General features: G+C 48.3%; 1 protein-coding gene across 22 annotated transcripts in view; it reads left to right on the forward strand.

The window, feature by feature from the left end:
* Positions 1–15,429, forward strand: part of CACNA1C (calcium voltage-gated channel subunit alpha1 C) — a 1,333,094-nt gene that overhangs the window by 1,246,532 nt on the left and 71,133 nt on the right. For all 22 annotated transcript variants that reach the window (XM_033951116.1, XM_033951118.1, XM_033951120.1 and 19 more), the window contains one exon: positions 6,577–6,668. In XM_033951116.1, coding sequence (XP_033807007.1) covers positions 6,577–6,668 — 92 coding nt within the window. The remainder of the gene's footprint in view (positions 1–6,576; positions 6,669–15,429) is intronic.

The following is a 15,429-nucleotide window of genomic DNA, read 5'->3' on the forward strand; positions in this document are numbered from 1 at the left end:
GCTCAGGCAGGAAGGAGGGGGCCCAGACAAATTGTGAGTAGAGATCAAAGGAATCATCACTGAAACTGCTCAAAAGCATGTGCCATACAAGAAGCCAGTATGTAGTAGGAACTGGTTAACTGCAACCACCCTCCAAATCGCTAATAATAGGAAAAAAGCAAAGGCTAAGGGCAAGGTGAATGAGGCAAGATGACTCAATGCTGATTTCCAAAGAGCAGCCAGGAAAGACAATAACTTCCTGAATGCTCGATGCATTAACCTCAAAGGGCCACACCAGTGAATTTTTCACCATGGCGAAACAAGTGAAAAAGCTTCTCCGCATGCCAGTCAACCATCAAAGATTGTGATGGGAATGAAATTAGCAACCAGCAGGACATCAAGCAGAGATGGAAAGAATACACAGAGGAATTATACATCAGCACCAGCACTGACTACCCTGAAGATCTTGGGGGTCAAGAGGAAGCAGAACCAGACCTATTGGAAAGTGAAGTGGATTGGGTACTGAGGCTGCTGCCAAATAACAAAGCACCTGGCATTGATGGAATCCCTGCAGAGCTGCTCAAACCAGTCTGAAGAGCCACACAGACTGCACTATGCTAGAAGATCTGGAGGACCTGCACATGGCCAAGGACTAAAAAAGATCAGTTTTTATCCCACTGCTGAAGAAAGGCGATGCCAAGGACTGTACCAACTATAGAACAATCACCTTGATCCCCCATTCCAGCAAGGTGCTTCTAAAGATCATCCAGAGACGCTTGGGCAACATCCTTGATCGAGAACTTCCTGATGCCAAGCTGGATTCGATAAAGGCAGAGGGACCTATGATCACATTGTAAACTTGAGTACCAGAAGAAGCTCTACCTGTGACCAGCTCTTATGTATGTCATTTGTTAGAGCTTTGGGGGAAATTGAGAATGAAGTGGGGAGGAGGGGTAGGATTTGTACTTTAACTGCTCTTAGGGACAAACCAGTCTTTACTGCGGGGTATATGCTAGATCGGAAAACATAGGTCTTGGTGTTTAGGTATTTTCTATCTGGAAATCGGATGTTAGCTTTCTCTATCTTACAGAATCGTTATCAGATCCCTTCTGGAGATCTTCTGCAATATATGCAACTCTGTCATTTCATGCAGCAACAAGGCTGGTTGGATTCTCCTCCAGTACCCTCAGAGTATTTAGAAAATTTATGGTTCTTATTGGGTAGAGTGCCAAGGCTGATTTCAGTGATTTATGCTTATTTTCGGGGAGGGGAGAAGTTTAGTTGTCCTTATAAAGCAAAATGGGAGGCTGACTTGAATCAATCCTTTACTGAAATCCAATGGCGTACCATTTGTTTGGAGGTCCGACAGGCCTCAACTTGTGTATTGGTGCAGGAAAATGCATACAAGGTACACTTTAGATGGTATCTTACCCCAGCATGTTTTTTCTGGATTCTATTGTCGACACAATTAGCAAACTGGATTGGAGGTCCGATACATCTCATGACCCAATGTTGTTTGTTGGGGCTCACTAATGAGAGACGTTTCAAGTGGCAAAGCCATTTGCTCTGCCAAGGCTAAATGCCTAATTGCACTTCATTGGAAGGACCAGGAGTGGAAGGCCCATCTACAATATCTAATTCATTTGTAATATATAACGGCTAAATGTAAAGGACTTTATGAGACCCAATGTAAGGACTGATTGTTGATTCTACAGAAAATCACTAGCTAATTGATGCTGTTTAAAGCGGAGGGGGGGTTGCTCTCATTCCAATGTTGGTTAGATAAGTTGGGATATAGTAGCCTGTCAGGATGTTTGTGTTTTAATGGAGGGAAGAGCTAGTGAGTGGGGGTGGGGAACTAGATGATCATGGATTATATATGGTGTGCAGTTTTTATTGTTGTATGATGATGTAATAATGAACGATATATCTTGCTTACTGTAGACAGAGTAAGCAACAAATTTTTTCTTTATGTTTTGTATATGTTCATTGACCAACTACTCCTGCCGAGATGCGACCCCCCCATCCCCGAACCAATATTGGCAGGAGGGAGGCCAACCCCTCCTGCCGAGACGTGACCCCCCCCCCACCCGAACCAATACTGGCAGGAGGGAGCCCAACCCCTCCTGCCAAGATGTGACCCCCCCATCCCCAAACCAATACCGGCAGGAGGGAGCCCAACCCCTCCTGCCAAGGCGTGACCCCCCTAAAATACAGGCAGGAGTGATCCCAGGGCTATTGGGGTTGTAGACTGATGGGTATAGTGGGTTTCGGGGGTGTTTTAGGGGGCTCACCCTGACCTATAAGGGAGTTCTGATGAGATGTTTATATGGTACCCCTTTTTGTGAAGTTCACAGCAGTGCTCTGTAAGGTACCCCACTGCTCTCTTGCCATATCTGGGTAGCCAGTCCATCAATTTGCTGGCCCCTCTCATGTCCAAAAGGTCTTGTTCTGGACGTTTCAAACTTGGACAAATATTTGGTCGAGAATGTGGTATAAAGATAGATGTACTAGCAGTCTGGATGATCAAACACATGGACGTACAGAAAGACGATTTTCAGGAAAAAAATCTTTTGGACATACTTTTCGAGAATGGACCTTTTGTGGCTGCTGACTTTGGGCGACTAGCGCCCTATGTCCAAATTGGACTTAATGTTTCTTTTTTTTTTTTTTTTAATATCTTTATTCATTTTAAAGCTAAAAATAAGTGCAACATATTATACAAACATTTTACACTTTAAACAGCACTTAAATTCAATCAAATTATATTTCACTAGTCTTTAAGCCCGTTACATTAACGGGTGCTAGAATAGATGTGTCTGTCTGTGTTTCTTTCTCTCTCTCTCTCCTTGGCCGCTGTCTGTATCCTTCTGTCTCCCTCCCCCCCCGAGCAAAGCTGTCTGTCCCCAGTACACCTCCCCCCAAAGCAGCCCCCCTTTCCCTCTCCCTATCTCTCCATGGCCCCTTCTGTCTCCCCCAGCACACTCCTCCCCTCAAAGCATCCACCTTTCCCTCTCCCTATCCATTGCCCCTTCTGTCTCCCCCCCAGCACACCCCTCCCCCCAAAGCAGCCCCCTTTCCCTTTCCCCCTGGCTCCCGGTATTGATTCCCTTCTTACCCTCCCAACATCCAGGCGTCTTCTGGCCTGCTCCTCTTCACCAAAGCAGCCTGCGTTCGTGGTGGCTGGCTTTAGCAAACCTCGCAGGCTGCTCTCCAACTCGGTAGCACGTTCCCTCTGACGCGATCCCGTGCGTCAGAGGGAGCGTGCTACTGAAGTTGGAGAGCGGCCTGCGAGGTTCTTTAAAGCCGGCCACGATCGCAGGCTGCTCTGAAGAGGACGATCGGCGGCGGCAGCGGCGAGTGAGGGCGGGAGGTGACACGGCGACTCCTTCTTCTGCACGGAGGTGGAGAGCAGCTTGCGAGGTTCGCTACAGCGGCTGGCGAACCTCAGCAGGCCGCTTTGAAGAGGAGCGGGAGGGAGGAGTCGCTGGTGTCTTCTACACAGTCACGTGCAGGCGCCATGAGGACTGGCACAGAAGCACACCTCACGGTGCCACCGCTCACAAATTTTCAAGAGCACATGCGCCTCTAGCATTTTATTATTATTGATAACAAATACATGTCTCTTTCCCCCTTTTATACACACAAAAATTGCAATCAACAATAAATTAAATTAAAGGTATTTCCCCACCCACCCTGGACGTGAATAATCAAAGGCAAAATCAATAATCACGCCTTACAGAATTTTGTCAATGGCTCCCAAACATCCTTAAATTTCCTATAATGTCCCAGTTGTATGGCAATCATACGTCCCAGTTTTTCCAGTTCTTCAAGATAAGTTGTATGGCAACTCCTGTCATGATAAAGAGAAGTTTGTTGTTATGGGAAGTTATTGGGCTTTTAGCCATCAATACCGTGTCAAAAAGCACAGCTTCGTATGTCAATTTCAATGGGACGTCTAGTATTCTATTAATTTGACCCCAAATGGATCGCCAGAATCTAAGTATAAAGGGACAAAAGAAAAGCAGATGATCCAGTGTCCCTATATTGAGATGACAGTGCCAGCATCTATTTGACTTAGAACTATCTATTTTTGTAATCTAACAGGGGTCCAAAAACTTCTATGCAACAAAAAAAAAACCCATGTTTGTCCCATAGATGCTGATGCTGTACTTAGATGTTTCTTTCAATTATGGCTTTTCACGTATTCAATGCATGAACCGTCTTTATTCAAAGCCTTTACAAACTGTTTCATCAGGCCTAGGGTTATATGTAGTGGTGGCCGTAGGATTCTATCCCATGCTACGAAAGGTTCATTGGTTACATTTTTTCCTCCAAACACCATATATTCCCTCGGAGGCCAATCTTTTTTTGCCTAATGTTCATGTTTGGCTCTACTATTCCGAAGGCATAAAAAGCAAGGATATCAACTATATCTAAGAAACTATAGCTGACGTGGTCTATCCAATTCAATTTTCTGAATCTGCGCCCCAAAGAACCCCAGGAACAGGTCAAAAAACCCAAGGCATCAAGAAAATTTATTTTTTTGTTGTTGGCCTGCGTAATATTAAAGATCATCCTATTACCAGAATCTATATAACCAAAAGGGATTCTTAGGAGGTCTCGTTCAGATGTCGGGATGTTAAAAATGTCTTCCTCTTTCAATTTTGTTCCATTATTGTTTTTTGGGTTGTTGTTTTTTCAAAAATGGCTAAGAAAAAGCAAACTTTTTTAAAAAAAATTATTTATTTATTAAAGCAAACTTTTACAGGCTGATTTTCAAAAGGTCTAAGCATTTAACTTTAAATGCTGGGCACCTGGATTTTTTAATTTAAAAATTTGCTAGCTTTGGTATACAGATGTAGAATAAAATAACGTGTTTGCTTTGTTAATTTACTTGAAAGTATATTTATTTATTATAGTATTTATACATTATTTATAGCCTAAGTGGTTTATATTCAGGTACTCAAGTATTCCTCCATATCCTGATGGGCTCACAATCTGACTAATGTGCCTCGGCCAATGGCGTGTTAAGTAACTTCCCCAGGGTCACAAGGAGCAATGCTGAGGCTGCAGCTCTAACCTCTAGACCAGTGTTTCTCAACCTTTTCAAGCCAAGAACCCCTTAAGCCTAACAAATACCAACTGAGTACCACCAGCCAAACTCCGCCCCTAATTTCACCCCCATAATAATAATAATAATAATAATTGTAATGCAATTTCTTCCATCCATTTTTCATATACACACAATATAATCTTATAAATACATAATGGTAACCACAAAATTTTAAAAAACACAAAGCACACTGTACGCAGAGAAAATGTTAATTATCATTTATATTTGGGGGGTTTTCAAAGATGTCAAGGCAGATGACTTTAAAATATGCAATGTCACCTCAGTAACAACTATAGAAAAATAGACAAATATAGTGCAAAATATAGACAGCAGATATAAATTCTCAAAACTGACACATTTTGATCACTAAATTGAAAATAAAATCATTTTTCCTACCTTTGTCTGGTGATTTCATGAGTCTCTGGTTGCACTTCCTTCTGACTGTGCATCCAATATGTTTTTCTTTTTTTCTTTCTTCACTCAGGCCCAACAATTTGCTCTTTCAATTCCCTCCCTCTCCTTCCTATGTCCCAAATTTGTGCTTCCTCCCCCTCGCTGCCTTCCTCCTTCCAGCCTTCCTCCCCCTCACTGCCTTCCCGCACCAAAGCCTGCCTGACTCCTTCCCTCCCTGCCACGCCAAAGGCTTCCTGCCTGCATGCCTTCCTACCGTGCCAAAGGCCGCCTACCCACCACCGATTCCTCCTCCCCTCCCCCCCCAGTCAGCCGCTGTCACTCGCCGCCCACCCGCTACTGCCACCGCAACTCCAGGAAGAGAAGGGTCAGGTGCATACAGCAATTGCATGCCGCTGGCCCACAAGCCTTCCCTCCACGCCAATTCTGATGTCGGAGAGAAGGTCCAGGCCAGCCAAGTAGTGATTGGCTGGCCCGGACCTTCTCTCCGACGTCAGAATTGATGGCAGGTTAAGGCTTGTGGGCCGGTGGTGTGCAGTCGCTGCATGCACCTGGCCCTTCCCTTCCTGGAGTTGCGGTGGCGAGCAGGTGGTTGGAGATGAATGGCAGCAGGGGGCGGACGTGGGTCATCCCGCGTATCCCCAAACAGGCGGTCCGCATATCCCCTGGGGTACGTGAACCGCGCATTGAGAAACCCTAGACCATTCCTCCATAGAAACAAAAACTGAGAAAATGATAGGAGATAAGAACCATTTGAGCTATCCAATCTGCCCATGTGTACCAACAACAAGCTCTATAATCTCTTCCTCTCCCTTAGAGATCCTCTGTGTTCGTCCCTTCCTTTTTTGAACTCGGAGTCCTTGTCTTCACCACCTCTGCTGGAAGGCATTTCCATGCATCAACCACCCTTCCTATAAAGAACTATGTCCTTAGATTACCCCTGAGACCATAGACAGCAGAATAGGGTGGGGTTACTGAGCTGGCCAGCTGAAGGCTACATACGGTCACATATTTTGTGAAAGGAAGAGGAGATGAAATGCCAAAATTTCTCACCCTATGCTCTTTGTTAGGTGTTTGGTAAAATTGCCCTGAATGATCCCACAGCAATCAACAGGAACAACAACTTTCAGACCTTCCCTCAAGCTGTGTTGCTGCTTTTCAGGTAGGTCTCTTAAAGCCTGTGAGTTTAAACGGTGGGCATGCTGAAATTCAAAGCTGCCCATGCTATTGATGGAGTCTTTTGGGCCAGTCCTGGTTAGGGTTACCGGACATCCGGATTTACCCGACCATGTCTTCTTTGTAGAGGACATGTCCGGGCGTCCAGACAGCTTTTCAAAACCCGGTACTTTGTTCGGGTTTAGAAAAGCTTCCACCTCGGGACCGCATTGGAAGGGCATCTGCGCCTGCATGAACGCAATGTGGTGATGTCACGCACATGCGTGTGTGCATGTGATATCATCCCAGAACAACTGTGCATGCGCAGATGCCCTCCCTATGTGGCTCTAGGCACAAGAACAGGTTGAGCAGGCGGGGGTGGGGAGCAAGTCTGGAGCACAACAGAGCATGACTTGGGCAAAACGGGGTGGGGCTGGCTAGAACTGGGCGGGCCTGTGGGCGGGGCTATTGGTCTGGATTTTACAATAGTAAAATCTAGTAACCCTAGTCCTGGTTTTAAACACAGCATGGTATTTATAGTCCATGGTTCTGTTCATTGAAATTAGTCTTGCAAGAGCCATAATGCACTAGGATAGGGTTGTTTTTCTCTGCACCATGATTTGTGATGTTGTGCTATCCTCTTTCCTTGAAAGCAGATTAACCACTGGAATAAGATTATATAGCAGGTCGCAGCCTTAGCATAAATTTGAGAGCTGCTGTTTTCCTAGGTGCCTACCAAATTAGGTGCCATTTATAGAATCAGGCCTTTATTACGGAAAACATGTGCTAACATGTACTGCAGCTCTTCAGCTGACACCTGCATGCTAAAATTTTCTGCTGTTTTCTCATCAACCGTTTAGAACAGTGTATCACAAAATGTTGCCCTGGCAGATTCCAGGTGTGTCCCGAGATGCCGATTGAGGAGAGACGCCGGCTGACTTCTTACAGGACATGGTCTGCAGTCAGTCAGCCGGCACCTATACCTCTCCTCCTCGCCAGCACATCTGCTCCTTCTCCTCACCTTTCCTTCTGCAGCACCCCCTCCCCTCCCCCCCCCGTGGTAATAGGATGCTCAGGGCTGCAGCTGGATGACATCCGCACATACGTAGTTGTCAACGTGATGACATCACGCATGCACGTGAACATTTCTGGGTATTTTCCAGCTGCAGCCCCTGAGATTAGTGTGCCACAGCTTTAAAAGTTTGTGAGACACTGGTTGAGAATTTCAATGTGTAATTTCACAGTTTTATCTATTGTTACTGTCTGCATGTATGTGCTGAGTAAAATGAGATTATCTTTAATGTTTACATGTTCAAAAATGTTTGTGCTGTAAAACTCCTGCAGAACTGGGACAAATACTTGAAATGAAAGACCCGACACTGTCAGTGTTTCGGCTTGCCTCAGGGCGCTTTTTAATTATCATGCACTATTTCTTTCATGGAATTGCTCATCCCAATATCAGATTAAATGGCTTCCAGCAACCCATGGTGACAAATGTTTCCCGCAGTCTCTATTCAACCAGTACTTTGTCGCCGTGTGTTGCAGTTCTGCAAGCGTTTACACTCTTTTTTGGGGTTATTGTGTTTTGCTGTGTATATGGATTCCCGTTTTTTGTGTGGTGCACTGTAAATCTACCATAATTTGAAGAAAAATAAAAGACATACCAGCTTACTGTTAATGATGTCACAGTGAAATAGCCTTTTGTCTGGGAGCAGTTTTGGAGGCCTATCACAAGCTCCTCCCAAAGCTGCGAGTAATCGTCAAACAAAAGGAAGTGCTGCAGATGATCTGGGACAGCCTGGCACAGGGACTGACAAGGCTGCTAAGAACTTCCCAAAGAGACTGAAGGTCTGTGTTGGAACAGGGGGGGGGGGGGGTGGACACTTTGGGCCAAATTCTATAAACGGTGCTGAAACTAGATAACATCAACCAGCGCCTAACTTAATTGCATTAATCGGCTTTAATTGGTGCAGTAATTGAACGCACCATTTAAAATCGATTAAAAACACATTTTAAAAAGTAGGCACCAGAACTAGAGAATGACGCGGTGACAAAATTCATCACCGTTCCCATCCCCGCGGATAACTGCTGTAAACCATCTTCATGTCATTCTTTAAGGAGAGAGGGAAGAATCAGAGTATGAATGGCCACAACCACTGACCCTCAAGCTTTGCTTTGAAGAATGCTGGTGTAGAAGGACTGAGGCTGAAATAGACACTACAGAATGGCAGTGTCTGGTATCCAGAGCAGATATTGTGATGTCATAATGCCTCATTCCACCAGTGCCTAAGAGCCAATCACATCAGTGATGTCACAATGGCTTCATTATCCTTGGCTCACATAAGAATCAGAGTATGAATGGCCACAACCACTGACCCGCAAGCTTTGTTTTGAAGAATGCTGGTGTAGAACGACTGAGGCTGAAATAGACACTAAAAAATGACATGGGATTATTTCCCACGGTTATCCGCGGGGACGGGAACGGTGATGAATTTTGTCACCGTGTCATTCTCTAACCAGAACCACACCTACAGCATGGCACCTAGCCGTGCCTAAGTTCAAAGTAGGCATGTTTAGGGGCAGAGATAACCTTAGGCATTGCTAAGCACCGCCAATGCGATTCTCAAAAAAAACTTAAGCACTGAAAATGTAGGCTTTAATAACCCTGGCCTACTTTACCAGCGGCTTAAGTTTTTTCCTTAGGCACTGGTAGCCACAATTCTGTTAATGGCGCCTAGGTGTGGTTGACACATGGCTGGTGCCATTTTTCTAGGCACCGGCCAATTTAGGAACTGTTTATCCAGGTCTTTGAGCATTTTCAGTGACTGCAAAATTCTGCCACATTGTTAATTGTATCAGTTTAATAACGTTATTTTACTGTGTTTTAGTTTCGACATTTTTAACATGAAAAAATTGTTAGGTAATAAAGCAAAAATTTTAGCAACATCAACAGAGCGTAAGATAATTCAACTATGTTCAATAGTAATACATAAGTTTGATGACTAAATAAATGCTGGTATGAAAAATGTATTGTTGAAATTCAAAACAATTAGGGTAAAAGGAATGGGGCATGTACAGTACTTTCACGATATTCTCGGGGATTCCATTCTAGGAACTCCCCGCAAATCTTGAAAAACCCCGAATACGGTTTTTCTTGGGGGAGACTGGAGAGGGCAGCGGGAGAGGCAGGAGAGAGCAGCCGGAGCACTGGCGAGTGCAGGAAATCACTCGATGTATGCTCCGGCCGCCTCTTCCTGCACTAAGTTGGGCCTTATCCAATCAGGAGCTGCGTGTCAAAGCCCGACTTAGTGCAGGAAGGCCCGACTTAATGCAGGAAGAGGCGGCTGGAGCATACAGTGAGTGATTTCCTGCACTCGCCAGCGTTCCGGCTTCTCTCTCCTGCCTCTCCCGCTGCCCTCTCCTTGTCGGCGATTCACGGTCGGAAAATACCACGAATGACCGGGACCGCCAACCGCCGACCGCGAACGACCGGGGGAACACTGTATACCACCTTTTTTGTAGTTATACGGTCACACTCAAAGCGGTTTACATACAGGTACTTGAAGCATTTTCCCTTTATCCCACGACAAGCAGGCAGCATATTCTTTACGCATGGGTGACGTCACCGACGGAGCCCCAGTACGGACCTTTTTAACTAGAAAGTTCTAGTTGGCCGCACCGCGCATGCGCGAGTGCCTTCCCGCCCGACGGAGGAGTGCGTGGTCCCCAGTTTCTTCGTTTCCGCGGAGCGAAGAAGACGCGTGTATTTTCAACGATCGTTGAATCCAACTTTTTGCCTTCCCGCTCGCGATTTTCTCTTATTTTTTCTCCCTTGCCCTTCGGGTTTTTTCTTATTTCATTTTCTAAAAAAAAAAAAAAAAATTTGCTTTTTTTACTTTGTTTTCGATCCAGCCCCGGCGGATCGTATGTTGTCACCATACAGGCCTCCGGGTTTGATTTTGCGGAGGCCGTGTTTCCATTCATGCCCCCGCAGCCGGGTTTTAAGAAGTGCCAGCGGTGTGCACGCCCGATCTCCCTCACTGACCCACACAATTGGTGCCTACAGTGTTTGGGTCCTCAGCATCGGGCGGACTCCTGCACCCGCTGTGCCACTCTTAAAAAACGTACTCTGAAGAATCGACAAATCCAGCTGAACATCCTCTTCGGCACCACATCTGCTATGGAGCCGATTCCGTCGACTACGGTACCGCCAAAATCGGCACCCACCACTTCGACAACGCCCGATCCTTCATCGGCGTCGCTGGCGCCAGGTAAGCCGGCTAAGAAGCCTTCCACCTCCCTTGAGCGCCCTCCGGCCACAGTGGCGACACCGGCCCTACCGGCTTCACGACGACCCCGGAAACGCTCCGCCCCGATCTCGGTGAGTGCCTCGTCATCGGCCTCCTCATCGCCGGGGCGTGGAGCGGCACCTAAGGAACCGAAGCAGAAAAAAGCGGTTCCGGTGCAACCCCTGGATGACCACATCGCGACCATCCTCCAAGACAAATTACAGGAACAGCTGCAGCAACAACTCCAGCACCTGTTTCCGACCCTCCTGGCACCGCTCCTTTCGGTGCCAGACCGGCCCGAGCCTCGCGCCGTCCAACCGGTATCCACTCCATCGGTGCCACTTAACTCTTCCATGCCGATTCTCTCGGCTGAACACCTTTGTGCCCATCCCGTAGGTCATACCCACGCTGATGCCGATCCTCCTCGGTACCAGGCTGGGCACCGGTCCCCCCCCGGACCGAGACCGGCACCGTTCTTCCCGGGACCGAGACCAGCACCGATCTTCCTCTCCCGGTAATGTCTCGGTGCGCTCTGGCAAGTCTCTGTCTAAGACCCACCATACTGAGCCTTCCACCCCAATATCTCGACATGCGCACACTGATGTCAGGGACCTGGACTTATGGGAAGACTCCCCTCCCGGTACCGAGGAGAATGCATCGTCATCGGACGAGGAGCCCTCAGTGCCCGATACCACTTCTAAGCTTGAGCAATCCTCCTTCTCAAGGTTCCTCAGGGAGATGTCAGCGGCTCTCTCTATCCCTCTAGAGTCTGACTCCAAAAAATCCCAGGCCTTTCTGGAGGCCTTGGATTTTGAACAGCCTCCCAAGGAGTTTCTCAAGTTACCCGTACATGACATACTGCGGGAAACTTTTTAAAAGAACTGGGAGAACCCACTCACCGTTCCCGGGGCCCCCCGTAAGCTGGATAGCCTTTACAGGGTCATCCCGATCCCGGGTTTTGACAAACCTCAGCTGCCCCATGAGTCTCTCCTGGTTGAGTCTACCTTGAAGAAAACTCAGGGCTCCAGTGTTTATGCCTCCACCCCTCCTGGCAGAGAAGGCAAGACGATGGACAAGTTTGGCAAGCGCCTTTATCAAAACGCAATGCTGGCCAACAGGGCGAACAATTACACATTTCATTTCTCATTTTACATGAAACATCTGGTACAACAACTGTCCGCCCTTCAAAAATACATTCCGGAACGCAAAGTTCCGCTCTTCCAGCAGCAAATTTCCAGCCTCCTTCAACTGCGGAAATTTATGGTGCGCTCTATTTATGATTCCTTTGAGCTCACCTCCCGTGCATCTGCCATGGCCGTTGCTATGCGCCGCCTGGCCTGGTTGAGGGTATCTGATTTGGACATCAACCACCAAGACCGCCTAGCCAACGCTCCCTGTCTTGGGGATGAACTTTTTGGGGAGTCCCTAGACTCAACCACCCAGAAGCTCTCGGCCCATGAGACCAGATGGGACACCCTTGTTAAACCTAAGAAAAAGGCCCCACCTGCTCGCCCTTACAGACCACAGTCCTCGTATCAGCGCAGGTTCTCTGCCAGACCCCTCAATCCGCCTTCACAGCAACCTCGGCGGCCCCGTCAACAACATCAACACACTCAGGCTCGTTCTCAGTCTAATCAACCTGCCAAGCCTCTCCCTCCTTCGAAACCCTCTCAGCCCTTTTGACTCCTCTCTCCAGGGCATAGCCAGTCTTCCTCCCTCGTTGCCTCTTCCTCAACCAATCGGAGGACGTCTACAAATCTTCCTCAGCCGTTGGGAGGTCATCACATCAGACCAATGGGTCCTCAACATCATCCGCCACGGCTACTCTCTCAACTTCCAGACTCTTCCACCAAACAATCCTCCCGTAGAGTCTGCTTCTCATTCCCCCCAAACCTCCCTCCTCCTGAGGGAGGTCCAATCCCTTCTTCTTCTCAATGCCATCGAAGAGGTGCCTCCGGCCCAACGGGGTCAGGGATTCTACTCCCGCTACTTCCTGGTTCCCAAGAAGACAGGAGACCTTCGTCCCATCCTCGATCTCAGGGACCTCAACAAGTGTCTGGTCAAGGAGAAGTTCAGAATGCTCTCCCTTGCCACGCTGTACCCTCTTCTCTCTCAACACGACTGGCTATGTTCCCTGGACCTCAAAGAGGCCTACACTCACATCCCAATCAATCCGACTTCACGTCGCTACCTACGGTTTCAGATACAGCACCGTCACTATCAGTACAAAGTGCTACCTTTTGGCCTCGCTTCATCGCCCAGGGTGTTCACCAAGTGCCTTATTGTGGTGGCGGCCTTCCTCAGGTCTCACAACCTCCATGTGTTCCCCTACTTGGACGATTGGTTGGTGAAAGCACCTACGTCGCCGCTTGTGCTACAAGCCACTCATCACACCATCTCTCTCCTCCATCTCCTGGGGTGCGAGATCAACTACCCCAAGTCGCATCTGCTTCCTACACAGCGACTTCAGTTCATTGGAGCAGTTCTCGACACCACACTAATGAGGGCGTTTCTCCCCTCCGATCGTCAACGGACCCTGCTCCACCTCTGTCGTCAGGTGCTCCTTCATCACTCCATTCCTGCCCGACGGATGATGGTCCTCCTGGGCCACATGGCCTCGACGGTACATGTGCTTCCTCTGGCACGACTCCACCTCAGGACACCTCAATGGACTCTTGCCAACCAATGGTCGCAGATCACGGATCTTCTTTCTCATCCCATCTCTGTGACATCGTCTCTTCAGCAATCTCTTCAATGGTGGTTGAACTCCTCAAATCTTTCCAGGGGTTTACTCTTTCATCTACCCCCTCACTCCATGATCGTAACCACGGATGCCTCCCCCTATGCGTGGGGAGCTCACCTAGGAGATCTACGCACCCAGGGACTCTGGACCCCTCAGGAGCGTCAACATCACATCAATTTCCTAGAACTCAGAGCCATGTTCTATGCTCTCAAAGCCTTCCAGCACCTTCTCTGCCCTCAGGTTCTTCTCCTGTGCACAGACAATCAAGTCGCCATGTACTACATAAACAAGCAAGGCGGCACCAGATCTCGCCTCCTTTGTCAGGAGGCTCTCCGCATCTGGACCTGGGCCACGGCCCGCAATCTCTTCCTCAAGGCTGTCTATATCCAGGGCGAACAGAACTCCCTGGCCGACAATCTCAGCCGCATCCTTCAACCTCACGAGTGGACTCTAGACCCTTCAACACTCCACTCCATCTTTGCTCGCTGGGGCACTCCGCAGGTGGACCTCTTTGCAGCACCTCACAACCATCAGCTGCCCCAGTTCTGTTCCAGACTCTTCTCTCCTCATCGTCTGACCCCAGATGCATTCCTGCTCGACTGGACGGATCGGTTCCTCTATGCCTTTCCTCCACTACCTCTGATGTTGCGGACGTTATCCAAACTCCTCAGGGACAGGGCCACCATGATTCTCATCGCTCCTCGGTGGCCTCGCCAACACTGGTTCTCCCTCCTGCTTCAGCTCAGCTCCAGGGAGCCCATTCCTTTTCCTGTGTTTCCTACTCTACTTACGCAGCAACGTCAATCTCTACTGCATCCCAATCTGTCCTCCCTCCACCTGACAGCTTGGTTTCTCTTGGGCTAACCTCTCCAGAGAATCTGTCACAGCCTGTCCGTCGCATTTTGGATGCCTCCAGGAAACTGGCCACCCTCCAATGTTACCATCAGAAGTGGACCAGGTTCTCCTCTTGGTGTCTACTGCATCATCACGATTCCACCTCATTAGCGGTGGAAACCGTACTGGACTCTCTGTCCGACGCTGGCCTCAATCAGAGTCCACCTCAGTGCCATCACTGCGTTTCATGAGCCTATCCTCGGAAAACCTCTGACGGCTCATCCACTGGTTTCCCGGTTCATGAGAGGCCTCTTCAATGTCAAACCACCTCTGAAGCCTCCTCCTGTCATCTGGGACCTGAATGTGGTTTTTATCAGCCCTCATGAAACCCCCTTTTGAGCCTCTTGCCACAACTTTGCTCAAACTTCTAACATGGAAGGTGCTTTTCCTCATTGCCATCACCTCTGCCAGGAGGGTTAGTGAGATGCATGCACTGGTCACCGATCCACCGTTCACTGTTTTTCACCATGACAAGGTGGTTCTGCGTACCCATCCTAAATTCCTTCCCAAGGTGGTCTCGGCTTTTCACCTCAACCAGTCCATTGTATTGCCTGTCTTTTTCCCTAAACCCCATTCTCATCCTGGGGAACAGGCGTTGCACACGCTGGATTGTAAGCGTGCCCTGGCATACTACCTTGACCGTACCAGGGCTCACCGCTCGTCCCCTCAGCTCTTTCTGACCTTCGATCCTAACCGTCTGGGCCGTCCTGTCTCTAAACGGACGCTTTCCAACTGGCTTGCTGCCTGTATTGCGTTCTGTTATGCTCAGGCCGGTCTCTCACTGGAAGGTGCTGTCACGGCCCACAGGGTCAGAGCTATGGCTGCTTCTGTGGCTTTCCTCC

Source organism: Geotrypetes seraphini, chromosome 7 (assembly GCF_902459505.1).
Source record: "Geotrypetes seraphini chromosome 7, aGeoSer1.1, whole genome shotgun sequence".
Taxonomy (NCBI): Eukaryota; Metazoa; Chordata; class Amphibia; order Gymnophiona; family Dermophiidae; genus Geotrypetes; species Geotrypetes seraphini.